Genomic DNA, 15195 nt, shown 5'->3' on the forward strand with positions numbered 1-15195 from the left:
TTTGTGCGAGAAACCGAACAGTATTTATATAATTTTTTACATCTAAAACGCCACTCTATGTCCAACTGCCCTGCACATCCGGTTGGCGAGTTCAGAAAATGCGTTCTGATGACGGAAGTGATCTCTCGCGGTTTGCTTCAATGAGTGCGAGACATCACTTCCTTTGTTAGAGCGCGATCAGACCTCACCAACCGGATGTGCAGGGCAGTTGGCAGTAAGGTTAATAGGTTGTTTTTTTGAGCTTTTTATAATAGAAAATGAAGTAATTATAATTGAAAGTGAGAGTCACATTTTTTTTTCATGTTTAATACTGTACAGCTACTTGCTTTAAAGAAATCAAAATTACTATATAAATAAACAGAACATGACTTGACTGCAGTGCTGAATTGCAGAGCTGGTACAAAAATCCACATTGCAATGATCAGATGCTTCCACAAATGCTGTTTTCTCATGGAGTTAATTTTTTTATTGAAAGCACACATTTACATATTAATCTAAAATCCACCTGAGATGTTTGCCAAGTCACTGCTCAGATATTTTGAACTTCTTTTAACCCCTAGACAAAGAACCAAAAACAACTATGCCTGAGTAAATCAGGATCCTTATGTGAATTCCTAAGGTGTTCACTCTGATCACATATAAAACGATTCTCTCATACATAAATGCTCATGTGGTACTTTAAGGTTTCTTTATAACTCTTTCCACACTGACCATATATTTATGACTACTTTCCAGTGTGAATGTTCATGTGCCTGTTAAGGATTCCTTTTTGGTTGAAACTCTTTCCACACTAAAGATAGACAGTTGAATGTTCATGTGGTTGAATCTCTAGGATTCCTTTTTGGTTCAAATTTTTTTCCACATTGTTGGCAGGTGTAAGGCTTCTCTCCAGAGGGAATTCTCAAGTGGTAATTGAAGTGTCCTTTCTTTTTGAGGGCAGGTGTTGAGGCTTCTCATTGTGAATATTCATGTGCCTGTTAAGGCTTCCTTTAAGAGTGAAACTTATTCCACATTTTTGGCAGCTGTAAGGCTTTTCTCCAGAGTGTATTCTCAAGTGGTCTTTCAAGTGTGCTTTCTTTTTGAAACTCTTTCCACACTGAGAGCATGTGTAGGGTTTCTCTTCAGAGTGAATTCTTATGTGGTCATCAAAGTGCCCTTTCTGTTTGAAACTCCTTCCACACTGTGGGCAGGTATAAGGCTTCTCAGTGTGAATTTTCATGTGCCTGTTAAAGCTTCCTTTCAGAGTGAAACTTATTCCACATTGCTGGCAGGTGAAAGGCTTCTCTCCAGTGTGAATTGTCATGTGGCCTAAAAGGATTCCATGTACACTGAAACTCTTTCCACACTGAGGGCACATGTAAGGCTTGTCTCCATTGTGATTTCTCATGTGCCTGTTAAGACTTCCTTTAAGAGTGAATCTTATTCCACATTTTTGGCAGGTGTAAGGCTTCTCTCCAGTGTGAATTCTCATGTGGACTAAAAAGTTTCCATGTTCACTGAAACTCTTTCCACACTTTTGGCAGTTGTGAGGCTTCTCTCCAGTGTGAATTCTCATGTGGACTAAAAAGTTTCCATGTCCGCTGAAACTCTTTCCACACTGAGGGCACATGAAAGGCTTCTCTCCCGAGTGAATATTCATGTGCCTGTTAAGGATTCCTTTTTGGCCGAAACGTTTTCCACATTGTTGGCAGGTGTAAGGCTTCTCTCCAGAGTGAATTCTCAAGTGGTCTTTCAAGTGTCCTTTCTTTTTGAATCTCTTTCCACACTGAGAGCATGTGTAGGGTTTCTCTCCACAGTGAATTCTTATGTGGTCATCAAAGTGTCCTTTCTCTTTGAAACTCCTTCCACACTGTGGACAGGTGTAAGGCTTCTCAGTGTGAATTTTCATGTGCCTGTTAAAACTTCCTTTCAGAGTGAAATTTATTCCACACTGTTTGCAGGTGTAAGGCTTTTCTCCAGAGTGAGTTCTCAAGTGGTCTTTCAAGTGTCCTTTCTTTTTGAAACTCTTTCCACACTGAGAGCATGTGTAGGGTTTCTCTTCAGAGTGAATTCTTATGTGGTCATCAAAGTGTCCTTTCTGTTTGAAACTCCTTCCACACTGCGGACAGGTATAAGGCTTCTCAGTGTGATTTTGCATGTGCCTCTTAAAGCTTCCTTTCAGAGTGAAACTTATTCCACACTGTTGGCAGGAGTAAGGCTTCTCTCCAGGAGTGAGTTCTCAAGTGGTCTTTCAAGTGTGCGTTCTTTCTGAAACTCTTTCCACACTGAGAGCATGTGTAGGGTTTCTCTTCAGAGTGAATTCCTATGTGATCATTAAATTGTCTTTTCTGTTTGAAGCTCCTTCCACACTGCAGGCAGGTGTAAGGCTTTTCAGTGTGAATTTTCATGTGCCTGGTAAAGCTTCCTTTTAGAGTGTAACTTATTCCACACTGTTGGCATCTGTAAGGTTTCTCTCCAGTATGAATTCTCATGTGGGCTTTAAGGTTTCCTATTCTGTTGAAACTATTTCCACACTCTTGGCAGATGAAATTACTTCTAGTCCCTGTCTTTTCAGTCATTTTTCTAGAGAATGTCTTTTCGGTCTGTGAGCAACTAAAATATTTTTCTTCAGTAATGAAATCATGATGATTGTTATGTTGATCTTTCTCTTCCACTTCATTTAGTACTTCAGTCTCCTCTTTCTGTGCCATCAGGTCTAAAGTGGAAAATACAAAAAAAAAGTTAACACCAGTTTATGGCACAAAGCAACAGACATCAAAACAATTATTCATGTAAAGCATCTAGCGGAACAAGAGAAAAACAAAACAATGATATAAAAATAACCAACATATGTAACACCATTAATTGTTTAAATATAAGAAAAATGTCTAACATTTAATTGTTTATTTTTCAGAGAAACAGTTTTTGGGAAGAATTTCAATCAGGATTTAAGCCCCATCATTGCATTGAAACTGCTTGTTGAAGTTACAAATTACCTGCTTTTACCATCAGATTGTGTATCTTAGCAAAATAATGACAATGATAATGGCGGTGGCTACTGTGACTCTTGATAGCAATGTGCACATTTTGTTAATTGATCTGTAGAGTAGTCTACAATCACTGTACTTTGCTTGGACGTTCATGCATTCTACTTATCAAGCAACTTATCTAGCAGTTTAATGATTTTGAAACCCAAAACACTCTATGAGCTTGGGATTCGACTCGGACAAGACCCAGAGGTCTACACAGCAGCAGACTTGCCTGACATCACTGATCAATGCAGGGTGTGGTCTAAACTGTGTAAAAGACTCATGCAGCGGATTATCATCAGACTAAAGGCTAACCCCTACAAACCTGGCTAACATCCATTCTTTGGAAAACAAAATAGATTATTTATGACTGAATTTAACCACTCAACATCTCAACTGTCAGTGCAATGCAAAACACTAATCTGGATTGTGTTTATCACTGGGCACTTTCATCAGGGCAACCTGAGAACCGTACTACTGCATTATTACCAACATGTTAACTTCGCAACCAGGGGAGAAAACAAATTAGATTGGGTTTACACAAACATAAAACAGGCCTTTAGGGCAGACCCCCATCCCCACCTTGGAAATTCAGACCATTTTTCTGTTATGCTAATTTCATCAATCAGGCCCCTACTAACCAGGAGCAAGACATCTATGAAACAGATCAGGACTTGGCCAAAGGGAGTGGTATCAGCACTCCAGACTGTTTTGAATGTATGAATTGGAATGCTACCACTGTAAATCAGAACATCAATCTAGGGGAGTATGCCGAGTCTGTGAAAGGATTCATGTCCAAGTGTGTTGAGGATATGAGAATATCACCACATGTGCCAAACCGAAACCCTCGTTCACCAGAGAGGTACATATGGTCCTGAAAGCACGTTATGCTGCATACAAGTCTAGGGACAAAGAAACTCTTAGATCTGCTATAACAATTTTGAACCGGGGTGTGAAAGCAGCAAAGTGTGCTTAAGGACAGAAAATCCAGAGTTAATTCTCTGACATAAAAGTTCCCAGGATCCTGTCCGTCACAGATCCTATCAACAACCCTGTGATGACAACAACAATGAAATCCCCTTCCAGTCCTGATGATGCAGTACTCTTGTCTTGACCCAGCTGTCATCCAAAAGACCCTACGTAGGGTCAACCCATAGAAAGCTGCAGGTCCAGGCAACATACCAATATGTGCACTGCAAGGTGTGTCAGTTGGTGTGGACTGAACTGACAGAAATCCTCATGGACATCTATAACATCTCTCATGCTTCAAGGCAACTATCATCATACCACTGCCAAAGAAGTCACCAGCGTCCATACTCAGTGACTACAGCCCCGATAGCCCTCACTCCCATCATGATGATGTGCTTTGAAAGGCTGGTTAAAGGTTACATCACACCCATACTCCTGGTAGCACTTGATCCACTTGGAAACCCACTTGGAAAATACGATGACGCCGCGGTCACACGCAGCAGCACAACGCTCTTCATATTTGTCCACATATTTAGTGTATAGCAGATCAGATCAAATTCACAGGCAAACTGACCATACTTTCCGCAATCATTCTACCGGACAGAGACACTCATCTAAATACAGAGGCTTCTCAATTTCAGGGGGAAATGATATATACCACGAAGGCACAGAAGACTTAAGGGGTAAGCGAGTGGGGGTACGAACATGGTTAAATGCTAACCTCTTCAAGCCTGCTATTTCTGGCCTTTTTCTGTCCAACGCTCAGTCGCTAAATAACAAGATGGATGAGAAAAGATTGTATTACTTTGCTTGGACTGTTGTGCAATGATAATAAGGGAGATGTGGTTGGACACAAACACCCCAGACACTGCGATCGAGCTAGCAGGCCTCATAGCCTAAACCAGAAACCATGGCTAAATGATGAGGTAAGTAGGCTTCTCAGGAAATGGGACTTTAAATCTGGAGATTCGCAGGCCTACAAGGAAGCTTGAGGCAGATTGAGGAGGGGCATTAAAGAAGCTAAGCACCGGTAGAAGAAGCGCATAGTAGAGTATTTTAAGAGCATGTGGAAGGGAATAAAGACAATTACCTGCTATAAGGGCAGCTATCCGATTTTGAATTACAACAAAAGAGCATTCCCAGACACACTATACCAGTTTTTTGCCCACTTCAACTGCCAGAATTGTGAGAACAACTATCCTGTAGTACAGAGATCCATAAAGTCCATAAAGTTACAGCAACGCCAGGTCAAATCTACTCTGCATACAGTTGACAGACATAAAGCGGCTGGTCCAGATGGGTTATCTGGCCGGGTACTGAAGGCCTGTGCTGACCAGCAAGTAGAGGTATTCACTGATATTTTTTAAACCTTTCATTAGAACAAGCTGTGGTTCCTACCTGCTTTAAGTCAGCCATAATTGTTCCAATTCCCAAGAAAACAGCAGTGAACAATCTGAATGATTATTGTCCAGTTGCTTGAACACCCATCATTATGAAATATTTTGAGAGGCTGATTCTTACTCATTTTAAGGCTGTCATTCCTGCTGATCTGGACCATTAGTCTGCATTTCGGACCAATAGATCAATGGACAATGCAATCATAAACGCTCTTCACACAACCTTCATACATCTGGACCAGTCAAACAAATATGTGAGGATGCTGTTTGTTGATTTTAGCTTTTAATACCATCATTTCTAAAAGACTTGTCCAAAAACTGATGTACCTGGGCTTGGACAGTTCACTGAGCTTATGGAAACTGGACTTCTTAAGTAACAGACCCCAAACTGTCAGGATGGGAGGCCGCATCAACTTTGATCCTGAATATGGTAGCACCGCAGGGGTATCTCCTCAGCCCTTTCCTTTATAAACTTTTTACATATGACTGCTCCCCCTTTCACCCCCTCCAACACCATCATTAAATAAACAGACGAGACTACTGTAATAGGGCTGATAAAATCTCACAATCTCTTATCTATGTAGGCCTCCATTGTCGCTGTAGCTTGCATTTGTTCCGGTCTGTTCTGTTTATGCAGTTTTTCTTCAACTACTGTACCTTGTGAATCAACAGCCCCAGGGCACAGTTTCCACCTTGTGATAATATATGGCTTTATATAATCACTATCCTTAAAGGTGCCGTAGAATGGAAAATTGAATTTACCTTGGCATAGTTGAATAACAAGAGTACAGTACATGGAAATGACATACAGTGAGTCTCAAACACTATCGTTTCCTCCTTCTTATATAAATCTCATTTATTTACAAGACCTCCGAAGAACAGGCGAATCTCAACATAACACAGACTGTTACGCAACAGTCGGGATCATTAATATGTATGCCCCCAATATTTGCATATACCAGCTTATTTTCAAGGCATTGCACAAGGGCAGCCAGTATTAACGTCTGGAGCAGCACAGCTGAATCATCAGACTAGGTAAGCAAGCAAGGACAATAGCGAAAAATGGCAGATGGAGCAATAATAACTGACATGATCCATGATATCATGATATTTTTAGTGATATTTGTAAATTGTCTTTCTAAATGTTTTGTTAGCATGTTGCTAATGTACTGTTAAATGTGTTTAAAGTTACCATCGTTTCTTACTGTATTCATGGAGACAAGACTTGTTATTTTCATTTTTAAACACTTGCAGTCTGTATAATTCATAAACATAACTTCATTCTTTATAAATCTCTCCAACAGTGTGTAATGTTAGCTTTAGCCACGGAGCACCATCAAACTCATTCAGAATCAAATGTAAACATCCAAATAAATACCATACTTACGCGATTAGACATGTTGCATGACGAACACTTTGTAAAGCCTTTGAGAGTTATATTAGCTGTGTGAACTTTGTTTATGCTGTTTAAGGCAGTCGCGAGCTCGGGGGGCGGGGAGCACGAGAATTTAAAGGGGCCGCACGCTGAATCGGTGCATATTTAATGATGCCCCCAAAATAGGCAGTTAAAAAATGATTAAAAAAAAAAAAAAACCTATGGGGTATTTTGAGCAGAAACTTCACAGACACATTCAGGGGACACCTTAGACTTATATTACATATTTTGAAAACGTGTTTTACGGCACCTTTAAATAAAAGACTTTTTGCTTAATGTGCTTAATGTGAAAAGCACATAATGGGGCTTCATGGGCTTATTATAAAAGAGCAAACTCAAGTCACTGTACATGTTATTCTGTTGATGATGATGCATACTATAACAGGCTCACAGATTAGCCCAGAATTGGAACACAATGCACAAAGTGTCACATTAAGCGTCTTCCCATTCAGAAAACCTTGGTATGAGGTCGAGCCCAGCACTGCAGCACAGCGACACACAAGCCAAGATATACACAGGAAGGGAAATTACAAAGACTTTGAATTAATTGCGTAAATGCAGCTTTTGTGTCTTAGGGTTTTTTCATTGTATGATGACAATGTTAAAACGATTCCCGTTCACACAGATTCACAAAATTGACTAAAAATGCTGCATTATGCATGCCAGGCCAGTAGTTGGCGACATCCCTTTACCTCAAAATACCCCATAGATTTTATTACATAGATATTATTCAATTTTTTAACTGCCTATTTTGGGTCATAATTAAAAATGTGCCGATTCAGTGCGTGTCCCCTTTAAATGCTTGCACTCCCCGCCCCCAAGCTCGCAACTCTATAATACATTGTATAAATAAAGTTCACACAGCTAATATATTCCTCAAAATGGATCCTTACAAAGTGTTTGTGATGCAGCATATCAGATCATGTAAGTATAGTATTTATTTGGATGTTTACATTTGATTCTGAATGAGTTTGATAGTAGCCTATGCTGCAGCTAATGGGGTGTAGGGAAAACACCCTAGGAAGTAAAATTAGCTCAAATGAAATATTTATAGGGAATTATAAAGAGTTGTTTAGATTACGACCGAGCAACTGATTCGTCCAGCGTTCATTTGCTCGAGCCGTAATAAGCTCTTGTAACGGATATAAATATCCAACACTCGTGAAAACCCTGATTAAAGCAGGTAGCTTGATCACAGTTTAAGACATTAAATCATAAAGCACATAATCCAAGACACTTTCTTTTAAAATCTACAAGAGATTTTATTTATTCTAACACAAACTAATCTAACACAAAGGCACGCACATACACACACACACACATTCATACGTGTTGCAGTAAGAAGGAAATGAGAGAGAAAGAGTTTTGAAAGAGAGAGAGAGGGAGAGAGAGAGAGAGTGATCTGATTAACAGAATTCCTATCAATGCATTTCAAAGACCTGAACGAACCATGAATCATTCATTTAAATGCACCAGTTCAGTTTTCCTCTGGAGGTACTTGCTTGCGTTGACTTAAAGGTGAATTTCCCTCGTCGTGCAGAGGAGGGTTTCCCAAGTCGATGATTGGTCCAGATCAGGTCCGTGTGGAACAATGAAAGGAGTCTCTTTGTCGCTGGAGTTGAAGCGGCCAAAGTCGTTGGTTGAACTTTGCGGCGAAACTTAGGACACGAGACTTTCAGCGGTAAAGGAGAATTAAGTAAAAGAAAAGAAAAGTGAGTGAAGGTTGAATGGCTTGAATGAGCTGCTTGTCTGTTCTTTCTTGTTACTCCATTGTTCTTGGTACTTGTCTTGACTTCTCTTACCAGAACTAACCAACTCCTTGTTCGTTTACTAACCAACTTCTTCCACGTTTAGTGACCAACCTCTCCGTTCACTATCTTGCAATATGATCATTTAAACTTAGTTGTTTGTCACACCTCTGAGGAGTCCTGGCCAATCAGACATTGTCCTGTTTCAAGAGGGCCTTCCTCTGACCCCAATAAAACATAAGTGTTACATCCTGTTTCTGCTTCAGCAGAGAGTGCCATTTTAACATAATTTCTATTAAATGGAATACAATACATTTTAAACAGATTTCATTCAAGCCATGATTTAAGAAAGATGAAAAGAAATAGATCAAGTCCAAATAAGGCATACTTTCAGTCATTCAGTCAAGAGTTAACACATTTACATGAATTGTGAGTGTTCTAAAGCCTAACTGTTTACAGGTAGTACTTGTGGACACATAATGCAAAATGTATGTAGTTAAAAGATGTTTGATAAGTCCGTTAAAATTGTTGAAACAATTTTGAAGCAGTTTTATTTGTTCAACAGTCTCTTTGGCTTTCCTGTGAAGTAAGGAGACAAAAGGGTCTGGATTGTCTCTCTGTCTTCTTGGGTGACCCTTTGGTATGTCGCTTCTGCTATCAGGAAGCATGTGTCGTAAAAGTAATCAGCCTGGCTTTATCTGCAGACGGGCCGGAGCCGGACCCTCAATTCTGAATTAGAATTATGTTTTGAAAGAATCATCAAGAATCTGAATGATTCATTTTTCTGGTTCGTCCACAGTTCCTACAGGGGCTAAAGCAACACACCGTTGGAGAGATTTATAAAGAAGAAAGTTGTTTATGAATTATACAGACTGCAAGTGTTTAATAATGAAAATAATGACATGGCTCTGGCTCCGTGAATACAGTAAGAAACAATGGTAACTTTAACCACATTTAACAGTACATTAGCAACATGCTAATGAAACATTTAGAAAGACAATTTACAAACATCACTAAAAATATCATGATATCATGGATCATGAACAGTTATTATCGATCCATCACCCATTTTTCGCTATTGTCCTTGCTTGCTTACCTGGATAAAGTCTGTTGATTCAGCTGTGCACAGATCCAGATGTTAATACTGGCTGCCCTTGTCTAATGCCTTGAACATGAGCTGACATATGCAAATATTAGGGCGTACATATTAATGATCCCAACTGTTGCGTCACAGTCACTGTTATGTTGAGATTTGCCTGTTCTTCAGAGGTCTTTTGCACAAATCAAATTTACATAAGAAAGAGGAAACAATGGTGTTTGAGACTCACTGTATGTCATTTCCATGTACAGAACTCTAATTATTTAACTATGCCAAGGTAAATTCAATTTTAAATTCTAGGGCACCTTTAAAGGTGCCCTAGAACTTTTTTTTTTTAAAAGATGTAATATAAGTCTAAGGTGTCCCCTGAATGTGTCTGTTAAGTTTCAGCTCAAAATACCCCATAGATTTTTTTTAATTCATTTTTTTTAACTGCCTATTTTGGGGCATAATTAGAAATGAGCCGATTCAGGGTGTGTGGCCCTTTAAATCTGGTGCTCCACGCCCCAAGAGCTCACGCTTGCCTTAAAAAACATAAAAAAAACCTCAAACAGGTAATATAACCCTCAAAATGGATCTTTACAAAGTGTTCGTCATGCAGCATGTCTAATCGCGTAAGTACAGTGTTTATTTTGATGTTTACATTGATTATGAATGAGTTTGATGGTGCTCCGTGGCTAACGGCTAATGCTACACTGTTGGAGAGATTTATAAAGACTGAAGTTGTGTTTATGAATTATACAGACTGCAAGTGTTTAAAAATGAAAATAACGACGACTCTAGTCTCCGTGAATACAGTAAGAAACGATGGTAACTTTAACCACATTTAACAGTACATTAGCAACATGCTAACGAAACATTTAGAAAGACAATTTACAAATATCACTAAAAATATCATGTTATCATGAATCATGTCAGTTATTATTGCTCCATCTGCCATTTTTGCTATTGTTCTTGCTTGCTTACCTAGTCTGATGATTCAGCTGTGCACAGATCCAGACGTTAATACTGGCTGCCCTTGTCTAATGCCTTTCATAATGTTGGGAACATGGGCTGGCATATGCAAATATTGGGGCGTACACCCCGACTGTTACGTAACAGTCTGTGTTATGTTGAGATTCTCCTGTTCTTCGGAGGTCTTTTAAACAAATGAGATTTATATAAGAAGGAGGAAACAATGGAGTTTGAGACTCACTGTATGTCTTTTCCATGTACTGAACTCTTGTTATTTAACTATGCCGAGGTAAATTCAATTTTTGAATCTAGGGCACCTTTAATACTTGATTCATGGGTGTGTTTTGGGGTGCAATAAAACAATCGGTCTCATCTCCCATTCCTTTTAAAAGCTTGCACCATGGCAGATACTATTTATAGACACCCTCAACCTGAGGAGTCAGTTTAAACACATGTGTGTATTGCCACGATTGGTCAAATAATTAATAGTTTCATTCGTCATTACGGCAAATAGGTTATTCTGATACATGAAATGACAATCCATTATGACATGTAGGCATTAGGCCGGTTCCCCAATTACCACTAAATCACCATCACCTGCTTTCAAATGGAGCGCTATTTAACAGACAGAGCCGTAGTTCAGTGACAAGCTACAAAATATTGCGTTCATTATCAAAGACGATTAATATGCGATAATGAACGCAATATTGCGTGGCTTGTCAGTGATCTACGGTTCTGTCTATTAAATGCCGCTCCATTTGAAAGCAGGTGATGACGATTTAGCTGTAATCAGGGAACCAGCTTTACTGACGAAATGCGTGTGACAGTCGCATGCGATATATTGCCCAGCCCTAGTAGGCATGTACACAATCATAAACTTTTAAATTGTAATCCTTTTATTTTTAATATTTGGCATGTTTGTGTGCTGCTGTGTCTGTAATAAGCACTCATTACTAATGTGCGCTTTAAATAACAAAAATAAATAACTATAATTCTGCGCCATTGACTTTAGACCAGGCTTTTCTTGGTCATTTTCAGTTACCTCAAAACAGCAACACGCCAACAATGCACCTGAACATACCTCGTTTTCAGACCAGCACGCCCATGGGTGAACAGATGGGCGCAAGTGCATTGGCTATTTAAACAATGTGGGTGCTGGAAATGAAATGTTAACTGCGTCCGGCTGAACTAGTTTCAAAAAACACTTGCATCGCACCTGGAGTCACATTGCGCCGGGTATATGGTAGGGCCCATAGTGTTTGAGAGCAAAAAATAATTATAGTGTAATTAAACAAATGATTTCATGTTGCAAAAATAATTTATAGCAAAACTCTTTACGGCGCAAGTAAATCTTTGTTTTTTTCTTTGTGCAGTTTTCTTCATGCACGCTCAAATTGGCTCTCTGTTCTTCAGTCATTGTTTGCGACTCTAAAACGTTTGCTTGTGAGTTAAAAAGTTTTGAATTCAAGTGAAGCTGTACTTCAGTGGGTGACATCCAAGCACCAGAATGAAAGACCTGTTTCTGTTGGTCACTCTTCTTTGGCACAATAATTAGCTGAAGCTTGTACACGCAACTGTATGTTATCCATTTACAGGTGACTGTACGCGGTCACTGTATGTTGTCGTTCAACATTCAAATCTCAACCTCTTCTTCATATGGAGATAGATTATGATCCACAAATAAATTTAGAGATTCACAAAAAATAATCATATGCACTAATAAATAGAATGCGATCCACAAATATATTTATTCAACTTTCGGAACGAACGCAGCGCCTGTTCCATTCCATAAGTAGAATAGGGAAGGCGTAGGACATACAGCGTAAGCTTTTTGAAGAATACGAAAGTGCAGTTTTGGCGGAAGCACTTGGAAGGCGAACATTTGTGTTTATAAAGCATATACATTTACATTTTTTTTTCGAAAATGACTGATCTTTTCTTTAGATAAGACCCTTATTCCTCATCTGGTATCGTTTAAAGCCCTTTGAAGCTGCACTGAAACTGTAATTTTGACCTTCAACTGTCTGGAGGCCATTGAAGTCCACTATAAGGAGAATAATCCTGGAATGTTTTCATCAAAAACCTTAATTTCTTTTCGACTGACAAAAGAAAGACATGAACATCTTGGATGACATGGGGGTGAGTAAATTATCAGGAAAAGTTTATTTGAAAGTGGACTAATCCTTTAATGCTTCATGCATTATTTTTTATAAACATTTGAATGTGGGTAAGTTTCATTAATTAAAAGCAATATTTTGAACAATTTTGAACATTTTTGTCAAAAACTACATTGGGATCAGATACAGTATGATGATTAAGATTAGACTGGGTTGATGAGGACACTTTTAAAAAATATCATTTATTTCTGCAGAGCTGGACATTTTAATAAGGAATCAGTTTTAAGTTCAGGTTTGAGAATGAAACCAACCTGTTTGTTCCTCAGTTTCTTCTTGTTTCACTCTGAATGTTTCTTCAATCTTCATGTCTTCACTCTCTTCTTTAATAAACATCTTTATAATAGTGTCACATGGATCTCAGTCACTTCACTGGGAGTTTTTCTGTGTTTAAAGATGAGAATTATTAACAGAAAGAAAAATAAATCTCTCTGTGTGTCTCAATCAGCTCTAGTTCAGTGCAGAGAGTCAGAGTTAATGGTCTAAAATTACCTGATTAAAATATAACACAGAAAGTTCATATTATAATTATATTTCACATTCAATAATTTGTATCACATTTAAAATAGATTACGCTTTCAATGAAAACAATAGCAGTTGGTTTGTAAAAGTTCTCATCACACATGTCTGTGTTTGTTGTTCATTTACACAGTTTGAGCAGCAGCGTGACGTCAGTGTCCGGTGAATCATTTTACGAAGCAATTGATTCAATTGACTCGGAGTCTGAAACAACTCACTTTCTCTCATCACTTCTTTCCAGTAAATTAATTAATGTTTCCGATAAACTGATTCACGCTACATGGAGCGAAATGAGACGCTCTTTTTCTGTTACTCATGAGTGGATGTGATTTTCTCCCACAAATAACGTTAGGGTCATTGATTTTAAATAAAGCATTGCAACTTTACTTTTACTAACCCTAACCCTAATGGTTAAATTATTGTACCGAGCTTATAAAAACGATTAAATGGACTGAACAGTTTACACTTTAACAATTTAAACAATTTAAATGCGTAAAAACACAAACCTTTTTTCAGCTGATTCACAACAGATCATAGCAACAGATGCAGGAGCGCGTCGCAGCCTTATGACGTCACACAGACCAAAATAAAAGTCATTTTGTCTAATAGGCAAAACTGTAATGTTTGGGCGCAGAAACCATTTATACCAGATATTATGCTATGATAAAATATAATAATAATGATAAATTATATGCAAATATGTAAATAGCTACAAATGCGGCTTACAAGTTTAAAATATATGTTAAAACAGTGTAAGACTTAATAAAGCAGAGTTCATATTATGTGTCATTTTGGGGTGGACGAAATTACCAAAATCTTACTTTAAGATATAAGGGCTTGGTTTCACAGACAGGTCTAAGCCAGGATTAGACCTTAGTTCAACTAGGACATTTAAGTAGCTCTTAATAAAAAAAAATATATCCAAAATATTATTCCAAGATATAAGACATTTTAATTCAAATAATGATAAAAAATAATGATACATCAATATAGATATTTTGGTTATTTAATTTATTATTATTATTATTATTATAAATTAATTAAAAATTAGAACAAAGAAGAGAATTACACACAATAGGTCAAATGTAACCAGTCCTACTCAAATCGGTTCAAACCGGGGTCTCTGGTAAGGAAGGCTAAAAAGGAGTTAGTGTCAGTCATTAGCGCCTCTTGAGGCCAGAGGAGAGAGGTTTTGCACTGGCTTACCTCAGTAAGATCAAAGACAGAAATGAATTCAGTTTCTCAAGTACAGTAGTTTTCTTTAACATGTAGTAAGAAATCCTGACAGAGGTTATAATCGAGTAAGATTGGCTCGTCTTTCAGGAAGGTCAAAGGTCATGGTATAGATCACATGGGTCGCTCATCTAATAAGTGTTTGACATCCTCTATTGAACCACTTCATCGTTGACTCTCTTTGCTCTGATGAAAGTGAAGTATATTAATATATTGAATTATTTGTGTTCATTACAGCACTGAGAGCAACAGCGGGACGATCACATGACAGATATAGAAAGAAAACACTGACATTATTCACCAAAAACACTACATGATGAATTCAGAGCATGGTATTACCACAGTTCATGTAGAAAAACATGGTTTACATGAAAAACAGGATACTTTCTAGTTCAGGATAAGCAGCATGAACCACTGAACAAAGAAACAATTCTGACATTTACAGTAATGATGAGATTCATCTGGACTGAGATCAGAGTTCAGCTTACAGTTTTACTTCTTTCATTCCTAATATATTTCTGAGTCTGGATTTAACTGATAATGATTTGACTCAATCCTTATTTTATCTTTTCTCAGAGTGATCAGAGTATCAGACCTGTAAATCCTGTTCAGGTTTATTTAAAGTAAACTGGATTAGATTATAATAATTGTGCTCATAC

General features: G+C 38.1%; 1 protein-coding gene across 1 annotated transcript; it reads right to left on the bottom strand.

Annotated features, from left to right (window-relative positions):
• Positions 1-443: 443 nt before the first annotated feature.
• On the bottom strand, positions 444-13877 carry LOC125245930 (gastrula zinc finger protein XlCGF57.1-like). The gene is made up of 4 exons (XM_048156757.1): positions 13810-13877; positions 13039-13168; positions 2370-2695; positions 444-2122 (listed from the first exon to the last, which is right to left on the bottom strand). Exons 2-4 carry the CDS (start codon positions 13118-13120, stop codon positions 902-904), a joined length of 1629 nt encoding a protein of 542 aa, XP_048012714.1. The 5' UTR covers positions 13121-13168; positions 13810-13877; the 3' UTR covers positions 444-901.
• Between the last annotated feature and the right edge of the window lie 1318 nt (positions 13878-15195).

The sequence above is a fragment of the Megalobrama amblycephala genome, linkage group LG14 (genome assembly GCF_018812025.1).
Source record: "Megalobrama amblycephala isolate DHTTF-2021 linkage group LG14, ASM1881202v1, whole genome shotgun sequence".
Lineage (NCBI taxonomy): Eukaryota > Metazoa > Chordata > Actinopteri > Cypriniformes > Xenocyprididae > Megalobrama > Megalobrama amblycephala.

Coding starts and splice junctions, on each gene's coding strand:
- LOC125245930 (XM_048156757.1), bottom strand. CDS start 13,120: ATGTTTATTAAAGAAGAGAGTGAAGACATGAAGATTGAAGAAACATTC. Junction 2,696..13,038: donor AGAAACTGAGGAACAAACAG/GTTGGTTTCATT, acceptor TTTCCACTTTAG/ACCTGATGGCACAGAAAGAG. Junction 2,123..2,369: donor ACATGAAAATTCACACTGAA/AAGCCTTACACC, acceptor CAAAATCACACT/GAGAAGCCTTATACCTGTCC.